The sequence below is a fragment of the Musca vetustissima genome, unplaced genomic scaffold (genome assembly GCF_032173495.1).
Source record: "Musca vetustissima isolate MV318-11 ecotype Yass unplaced genomic scaffold, APGP_CSIRO_Mvet_v1 utg311998, whole genome shotgun sequence".
Lineage (NCBI taxonomy): Eukaryota > Metazoa > Arthropoda > Insecta > Diptera > Muscidae > Musca > Musca vetustissima.
In genome coordinates, this window is record NW_026875377.1 from 1 (window position 1) to 10285 (window position 10285).

Genomic DNA, 10285 nt, shown 5'->3' on the forward strand with positions numbered 1-10285 from the left:
CACAGTTATAGACCAATCTTCACGAAATTTTTCTTGTAGGATGGGTTCTGGCCAATGAAGATCCCTATTGTTTTTGGAAAAGATCGCTTAACATTTAGGGGATGAAATGGACCAAAAACTTTATTTTTGTCTGATTTTCTGGTCGCTTCAGTGGCCGCAATTATGACCCAAACACCGCGAATTTTTGCACGGGGAAGGAGATCAGCCCGAAGAATAAGTATGCCTGTTTTGATAAACATCGGTCAATATTTAGCGGGTCAACTGGACCCTGACTTTTGTGTGAAAAATTACAAAATTTGTATTCTATGGGGTATATATTTGCACCTCAACGTCCTAGACCCGAGAAGTTGATAGTATGTTCAAGAGGAGTGGTTGACCCTTAAATTGATACCAATTATAATATCGTATGTACTCGGATGTGGGAGTTACACGTAAATATTCAAAGGTGCTTACGTTTTCAGATATTATTTAACAAACCACTACCACACTAGAGGGCGGAAATATAGCGCAGATCGCTTTGAAATGTTTCATGAGGTTTCAGTTATGGTCAAGGACAACGCCTATAATTTTTGGTGATGATCAGATAATAATTTTGTGATAACGTGGACCGAAAACTTAATTTTTTTGTCTTTTTCGAGTCGATCTATAGGCCACAATTGAAAGCCGAACATCACAACACATCCCTCGGTGAAGGGAATCTGGAACATTTGTTGACCTCTAGTCGGCCAAGAGGGTGAAAATATCGCGAAATATTGCCCATGCTCAGAATATATAACCACACAAAGTTAGATTTTCGTGGAAGTTGTGTAGGGTGTCATATGGTCGGCCCCGTCCGATTATACTGCTCCGCTCACTGGTTTTACATTAATGTTTTATATGAACTAAATTGATAATTTCCAATATATATGTATGGGGATATATGAAAGTAGTAAATGAAATTATTGAACTAATTTTCTGATCGAATGGGCTATAAGTAGTCATTTGGGGTTCACTGAAGGTAATATTGAGTTTTGGCATATAGAACATACATCAGTACAGTCCAATGTCGATATGTTTTGGTAGGGAGATTTACAATCCAATGAGAATTCAAAGTACTCAATTATAGGCAATTCTGTTGAAAAACTTGCCAAAATACCGAGTAATGGGTTGTATCATAAAAATTGGACCGATATCCATCACTTTCAGTCAGGAGATTTGTTACATAATGGGAACTCATATGATTTCAGAATTTATGCACTTTTATTTATGCACTCTGACATTTGTTGCTTAGCACGGTGAAAATAAATATTGTCGCATTTGTGTCATCATTTTCTTATTGTCCGGATTGTAAAGGTGATGCTATTGTTTTTGATGTTGTTACAACATATCGGCGTGCAACTTGTTTTTATTCTGCTCCAAATAATACACATCGGTGCAGGCACTGAAAATAAGCTTAGCTGGCACATATTTTATCCTATTCAAGTTACACCTGGCTGAACCCCACAAGTAGTAGTCGCAACAAATACTGCAACCGAAACAATACCAACAACATACATACATCCATACATAAGCTAGCTACTCACTCACCTGCATGGTGTCGGAAATTGTCATACGTTCGCTGAGAATTTCGTGTAAGTGTTGTGTGCCCATTGTGTTGCGAAGAGTGGTTTGCGCCAACAGCCTTGTCGAATGATGTGCATTTTCAACATTTGCTATGGAGACTGTTGCATTCGAGACGCGATAGTAGACAACGGCATCCACTGACACAGTAACACTGTCCTTTGTTAAAACCTGAAAGTAAGAAGAAGAAAAACAAAAAACGAAATCACAGGTAAATATAGAAGCAGCAGCACATATTGAATTGACATGAACAAAAATGTAGGAATCAACAAAATGGCATTAATAACGGTAAGAATAACTTTCTAGTGAAGAAGTAATAAAATGTAGAAAACAAAATGTGTTTGTCTTCGTATTCCTATGTTTCTGCTTCATTGCAGTTCTTTGAATGCGTAATATTGATAATGTAAAAGTATTTTTTCTTTTGTAATACCTTACTTATTTTTTAGAAGAAAATGTATTATTTGCAAATTCAATATATTGAAAATAATACTTTCAAAACTATGCATTTTCAAAGGAAAATGTCTTTGGATAAATATTAAAGGAAAGAAGAAAATTAGTTAGAAATCAGAATATAATTAATATCATCAATTATCATGATGTACATATGTAGTTTATAGTTTTATTCACTTTCACAAAATTCTGGTATCTTCCAAAAATTATTTTAAAAACATAACAACTTTCAAAATGTTTTCAAATGTTCTACAAATAGGAAAATATTCCATATTTATACCCTTCACCACACTGTGGTACAGGGTATTATGTCTTTGTGCATATTTTTGTAACAGGCAAAAGGAAATGAGATAGACACATGGTTCCTTTTGAGAATATGCATAGAATCACGTTTCAAGTCTATTTATGCATGTCTGTCCATGTTAAATTGTGAACAAAGTACAGGTCGCATTTATTATCCGAATTGGATGAAATTTGGCACAGCTCATTCATTTGGCCCAAGGACGAACCCTATTGAAAAATCGGTTCAGATTTAGATATAGCTCCCATATAAATTTTCGTCCGATTTAAGGTAAATGGTGTACAAAAGTCATTAAATTTGCACGAAATTTGGTACATCGTACTAAATTTCGCCTAGAATGATGTGTGCTAAGTTTCGTGAAAATCGGTTCAGATTTAGATATAGTTCCCATATGTATTTTCGCCCCATGTAAGGTAAATGGTGCAGCAAAGTCCCTAAATATCTTTCGATTTGCACGAAATTTGGTACAGCTTACTGAAATAAGCTTAGAATAATGTGTGCTAAGTTTCGTGAAAATCGGTTCAGATTTAGATATATCTCTCATATATATTTTCGTCCGATTTAAGGTAAATGGTGCACTAAAGTCCCTATATATCTTTCGATTTGCACGAAATTTGGCATATCGTACTGAATTGAGTGTAGAATAATGTCTGCTAAGTTTCGTGAAAATCGGTTCAGATTTAGATATAGCTCCCATATATATTTTCGTCCGATTTAAGGTAAATTGTGCACTAAAGTCCCTATATATCTTGCGATTTGCACGGCGTACTGAATTAAGCCTACAATGTTGTATGCGAAGTTTCGTGAAAATCGGTTCAGATTTATATATAGCTCCCATATATATTTTCGTCCGATTTAATGTAAATGGATCACCCAAGACACTATATATCTTTCGATTTGCACGAAATTTGGCACAGCGTTCTGAATTGGGTCTGGAGTCATATCTGCCAAGTTTCGTGGAAATCGATTCAGATTTGGATATAGCTGACATACATATTCTCGTCCGATTTTTTGTAAAAGGTGTACCAAAGCCTCTACATTTCTTTCGATTTGCACGAAATTTGTATAGCGTACTGAATTAAGTCTAGAATGATGTGTGTTAAATTTCGTGAAAATTGGTTAAGATTTAGATATAGCTCCCATATATATTTTCTTCCGATTTAAGGTAAATGGTGTGCCAAAGTCTAGAATGATGTGTGTTAATTTTCCTGAAAATGCAGATTTAGATATATCTGCCACATATATATTTTCGTCCGATTTTAGGTAAATGGTGCACCAAACTCCTCCGATTGACACGAAATTTTGCTCAACGTATTCAATTCAGACTAGATTGATTGCGTTTTTTTTTGTAATGGGTGCAGATGCAGACATAGCTTCCTTATATATTTCGAACGGGTGTCTGATTGATATTATCGAATAGTGTGTATCAAGTGTGCTATAAATCGATTTACCCAAATTTGTCCCTTTGAAATTTAGCATATGTTGCAGAAAAGCATATATATGGATTTATGTTAGTCGGTTCATTTATTGATAAAGATCAAATCAAACAATTGTGAATTAAAAAATGAGAATACCCATATGTAGAATATACCCAAAGTGGTGAAGGGTATCATATAGTTGGCCCAGCCCGACTTTACTACTTTCCTTACTGGTTTTCTATACAAAACAATTATCAAATAATTACATTTCATAAATGTTCCTTAGCTCTCACTTACATACAATTAATATTTTCATTAATTGAAACATTATTAAATCTAAAACAAAAATTTTATTAATTTGGTGTTCTATAAACATAAAATTTGTCCTACGATTTTTTCCTCATTTATAGTTTCCAATTTAATGTACCTTGACTGAGCTAAAATCCTCACAAAGTCCGTTAATTCCATGTTCACTTCCCAAAAAATAATCAAATTACCCCTTTTATATCAATTGGATATTGAATATTGTTCGCATGAAAAATAAATACAAACATCCACTCGTTCTCTCTCTCTCACTCTCTCTCTCCGTCTTGTTTTCAACTTACCTCTTGTGGTGGTACATCATATGTCCTTGTACGTAAATCCACTCTGGCATATGAATCTATACAGGGCAGTATGAAAAATATACCTAAGAAATGAAATCGACAACAAAATGAAATTATTAAGATTTAATTTGTAAGCTTTTACGAGAAAATCCATAAAATCGTATTACTCAATAACAAACGGAATAAAATGTTGCAAATGGGAGGCAAAAGGGGAGAACTTTTTGTACATACCGGGTCCTTTGGCACCACCCTGCATCAAACGACCTAAACGAAAGATAACAGCCCGTTCATATTCCTGGACCACCTGTAAGAAGAGACACAAAAACAAACGCAAGCACAAAAGAGTTACAATGTTTTTGTTTGTTGTTCAAATATACATAGAGGTTTGCCATATAACCACCTGAGTCTATCTGAATACACATAGCAATATATCCACCATAAATGTACACATGTGTATATACAAATATATGTTCTTTGTGTTTATATTGGTTTTAGTGTTTATATTAGGTTTAGGGCTAGTTATTGCTGTTAGGAGACATTTATAAACAAGGACATTGAAAAATCATATCCGTACTTCTCTATAGTGTGAATATGAGGCAAATAAATATTTGATTATTTGTCACATCGAGAGACATAGTGCGCACCAGACAAATCCATTGTCTCAAAAGCGGAAATTTGGGGTCTAAAACCAGTATTTCGAGGAGGCACATGTTTGCGTAGCAAAGGCTATACAAAGATATATTTTATTTACGTTTACTTTTGAAACAACGAAATTGATAAACCTATGTTTGGTAAAAATACACATATCCCTTCATTGAAATTAACGTCAGTTTGTTTGCCTATTAACGAAATAGTGGAGCTTTTTTATGCAACTGATAAACGAAAGGGTTAACTCAAATACATGTTTATACCCTCCACCATAGTATGGAGGGTATATTAATTTTGTTTTTCCGTTTGTAACTCCAATAAAGTATATATATTCTTGATCAGCGTAAAATTCTATGACGATATAGCCCCATCTGTCTGTCCGTCTATCTGTTGTAATCACTCTAGCGTTTAAACGAATTGAGATAGATCGCCAAAATTTTGCATAGAGTCGTCTTTTGTCTGCAGGCAGGTCAAGTTCGAAGATGGTTCACGTTTAGGCATATCTCCCATATAAGGATACCCCCATATTTTCGGTATTTTGGGGTTCTTGAAATTTGGTACATTGGGTTCTTATTGGGTACTAAATGTCTCCACAAAAAACTATAAATATAGGTCCATAGCCCTTATATAACGGTACCTCCTAATTTTCAGTATTTTGGGGGTTTTGATCGTATTTTTCCGCCGAATTAGCTGTAATTTAGTACTTTGAGTTCTTAAAACGTAACAAATCTCTGCACAGGAAATTATATATATATATATATATATATATATAGGTCCATTTTTTCGGATAGCCACATATAAGGGTTCCCCCAATTTTCGGTATTTTGGGGTTCTTGAGCGCGTTTTTGAACCGAATTTGCTGATATTTGGTATTTTGGTAGTCGTGTATGGTAACAAATCTCCCTACCAAAAATTATTAATATTCGCCCCCTTTTTGGGGTAGTCCCCCTTTTTATATTAAAATAGTTATCTGATTTGGTCCTCGTTTTGAGTTTGGTTCTAAGACTCTGTTGTAATAATTTCACCTGCGGAGGATAGCGAGACAAAAAATTAGAACTTAAGGTTCGATAATGAACTATAATCGCATTTAGACCTAGCCCCTGTGTGAAGGTTGCAGAACGAGTGGACCGTTGTTATCAATCTTCGAATTTGTACTAAGTTTGGAAGAAATAATAAGATGGGCAAAGTTTGGATAAAATCTGAATTTTCTGAAACGGATTTGGTCCAAAGAAACATGGGGTCTAGAACAAATATTTTGATGAGGCACATTTTCACCGTGTTAAAATGTATATCCATAAGGCTGAGGGTATAATTATTCATTAAAAATTTCTGAAATTTGTGTTATGGTTTACATAATCCGTTTTTAGAAATGTCGGTATAAGTCCACTTTTTGGTATGTTCCCTATATATTCATTTCTAGTACCTGTACCTATATCTATGGTGGGGGGTATATCTATGGTGGAGGGTATATCTATCGTGGAGGGTATATCTATGGTGGAGGGTATATCTATGGTCGAGGGTATACATCTTTTTCACTTGTTAAGCTTTTTGATTTGATCCAAAGTTTGTCACATAGATCATCAATAGATATGTAATATCTTCATCATTTCAATAGCTCCACTAAGGCCTCTTTTAATTTTTAATTTCCACTAATACTACTTTTAATTTTGAGAAATTAGAATTGGAATTAATATATTGTTTTTATATTCATCAAAAAAATAATTTGAATTAATTAACAGATATGCAAAACATCCGATTTTTATCCGGAAAAAAAACTACAAAAAATGTGTTCATTAAAAAATACGTTTACACCTCAAGTGTCTTCAGATCAAATTCGTTACCAGCAAAGCTGATTCCATTGAGGAAATCTGACGGAGTAATATGCACTTCTCTTTCTCGCACCTCCACCGAACTTTTATACCCTCCAACATGAGGATGATACTAAAATATCTAAAGGTAATGGGGCTCCTAGGAGAAAACACATGTTACGATAGGACCTTGAACATATCGACAAATACTTGAGAAAAAGATGATTGAAATTCTCAAAATATTAGGTTGGGGAAAATCCGTTATTTTTTCAGCAGATGGCTGTACTGATAGATTTCTCGAAAAGTATTTGTTTGGTGCATTCAGTTGTGAGTTACAGGGTGTTAAAAATGAAAGCGAACAAAGAGAAAATTCGGCACGTTAACAGTCGTAACATCGCCCAGTAACAAAAAATCGGCCATAACTGCTAAAACCATTTACACAAAAAATAATAATAATGGATTTTGTTTTCCATGGAGCTATAATAAAATAGAATATCAATATTGATATTTTTTGGTAGTGAGATTTTACAGTCAATGAGAAATGCAAAATACCAGATTAGTGTCAATTCGGTTGAAAAACGTGTCAAAAAATTAATTAAATTAAAATTAATCTTTACAATATCACCTTGAATTAATATTAATAATTTTTAGTTTGAAGATATGATGGTACCGCTATAAGAACATAAAATACCTAATAGCTGACAAATTGATTGAAAAAAGTGTCAAAAATTCCTCCAATATGGGAGCTACCCTGAAACTGAGGTCAATATTAACAAATTTTGGTACGGAGATGTACTATACAATGAGAATCCACAATTCCAAATTACAATACTCAATATTTGTGGGGCTGTCCTGAATCTTGGGTCAATATAAATAAATGTTGGTACGGATATGCCTTATTCCTTGAGAACCCAAAATACCAAATTACAGCAACAATACATAATAGTTTGATATATACAACATACTACAACCACACCGTCTGACACATTCTAAATTATAATTTTTATATCCTACACAACTATGTTGTCAGGTAGCTTTGTGCAGCCCCAAGAGTTTGCAACGCCGCGAAATATTGGTCTTAGACCCACCTTCAAGTATACCGATAGTCATATCTCGACTAGCTGAGTCAATCTAGACATGTGTGTCCTTCCTTCCTCTGTCCATTATATTTTGTAAACACGATACAGGTCACATTTATGGACCAATCTTCACGAAATTTTGCATGTGGGATGGGTTCTGCCCAATGAATCTTGGTAAAGATCAGTTAATATTTAGGCCCAAACATCGTGAATATTTACATGGAGAAGGGGATTGGGCCAAAGAATAAGCATGTCTGGTTTGATAAAGATTTTGTGTGTAAAATTACAAAATTTGTATTCTGTAGCGTATTTATTTACCCCTGAATGACATAGACCCGAGAAATTGATAGTATATCGAAGAGGAGTGGTTGACCTTTAAATTGATACCAATTATATTGTCGTATGTACTCGGATGTGGGAGTTACACTTAAATATTTACAGGGGCTTACGTATTCATATAAAGTAAAATCCCGATAATTCGTAATGTCAAGAGGCCGACGGTTTTATACGAATTAACGAGGTTTTCGAATTAGCGGGGTTTCGAATTAACGGGAGGAAGAAAGAAAAAATACGAATTAACGAGGTTTTTATTCAATCGTGAGTATACATACGTATTTAGGTACATAAACCATGCGAGAAGTCAATCCTTAAGCTCCACGAATTCGCCTTCTTTTTTGTGAGATGTGGTAGCGACTCGCTACATATTTTTCACTCATTAGTGATGTCGAGCTTTGTGCGAATAGATAGCGCCTAGTAGTGCTATCGTTTTGTGATATTTGAATTAAATTAACTGAGCTGCAGAAAAATGTGAATATCCCGATCGATCAACGTTAAAATAATAAAAGTTAGAGAAAGGCACACGCAAAAACAAATGTATTGCCACTTCAGAGCAGAGAATCACTAGTCAATGGTTTCCCGTTAATGTCGTACGATGAGCTCAAAATACTGGGTTTCATACAAAGAATGCGGCGCCCGCTACTTTAAAATGCACAAACGAAGAGAAAGAGATAAATAAACCATTTGAAGTTTACGAATTATCGAGGTTTACGAAAACAAATTACGAATTATAACAGGTATTTAGGCATTCCGTTGGAAAAAAAATTAGGAATTATCGAGGGGACCGAAATGTATGGGATTTTTACGAATTATCGCGGTTTTTCCAAAAGACCGGCATTTTGTTACGAATAAGCGGGGTTTACGAACTAAAGGGGTTACGAATTATCGGGATTTGACGGTATTATTTAGTAACCCATTACCGCACTAGAGGGCGAAAATATAGCGCTGATCGTTTTGAAATTTTCCATGAGTATCCAGGTATGGTCAAGGGCAACACATACAGACCACAATGAAAGCCGAACATCAAAACACAATTCACGCTGAAGGGAATCTGGACAAGTAATTAGAAGGATTGTACTGAATATTAGTAATATTTGTTGACATCAAGTCGGTCAAAAGGGTCAAAATATCGCTATATATTGTCCAAGCTCACAATATAGAACCACACAATGTTAGATATTCGTGTAAGTAGTGTAGGGTGTCATATGGTCGGCCCCGTCCGACCATACTGCTCCGCTCACTGATTTTGTAATAAAATTTAAACTTTAAGTTATGCAAAGTTTCGACTGTATTTTCCACGTCCATCAATTGATACGAATTGTTTTATAAGTAATTACTTTTCTTGTTGAATTTTCCTGAAATAAAAAAAATAAACAAAAACAGAAAACATTTCATATTTACCTTAAAGCATACAAACAAACTGAAGGGTAATGTCAATATGACCAGACACACCGATAGGAATATCAGGATTTTGCCACACGTTGATGCCTGGTGATTCATGTCTCCATTAACTTCGAAAGGTCAGCATAAGAAGTAAGAAGAAAGACAGAAACAACGATGTTAGATAACAAATACAAATGCATATACAAAAAGTATTAATTTATTGCTTAATTTAATAAGAAAATATTGTATGTATGTAAGTGTTTCTACTTATACAACTAACTACTAATGGAATGCTCAAATAATGTCATTAAGATATTGCAATACAAATGTTTAAATGAGTATTTTTTTTCTTTTTGTTTTTGTTGTCAGCATATGGTTGGCCACCCGTCCATAATATCAGAAGTTTTCTGGGCAATTTTCTTCTCTGCTGGCTTTCGATAAATCTTTATAAGTGTTGTTTTTTTTTTCAAAAAAAAAAAAAAAAATATTTTTTCTCTCATAAATAAAATAATTTTTTTTATTGTATGTGTGAGTGTTTAGGGTATATGAGGAGGTGTTAGTGGGAGTGAAATCATATTTTCTGTTCAATGACATTTATAGCTGACAAAACAACAACATGTATTTTGCTGTTGCCATTATTGTTGTTGTTGTGGTGTTT

General features: G+C 34.3%; 1 protein-coding gene across 1 annotated transcript; it reads right to left on the reverse strand.

Annotated features, from left to right (window-relative positions):
- Nucleotides 1–1566: 1566 nt before the first annotated feature.
- LOC133337822 (band 7 protein AGAP004871) lies at nt 1567–9752 on the reverse strand (the record flags this gene model as incomplete). Its single annotated transcript, XM_061546026.1, has 4 exons — nt 9646–9752; nt 4605–4677; nt 4374–4456; nt 1567–1770 (listed from the first exon to the last, which is right to left on the reverse strand). Coding segments are annotated over exons 1-4 (459 nt in total), but the record flags the coding sequence as incomplete, so codon positions are not given.
- Between the last annotated feature and the right edge of the window lie 533 nt (nt 9753–10285).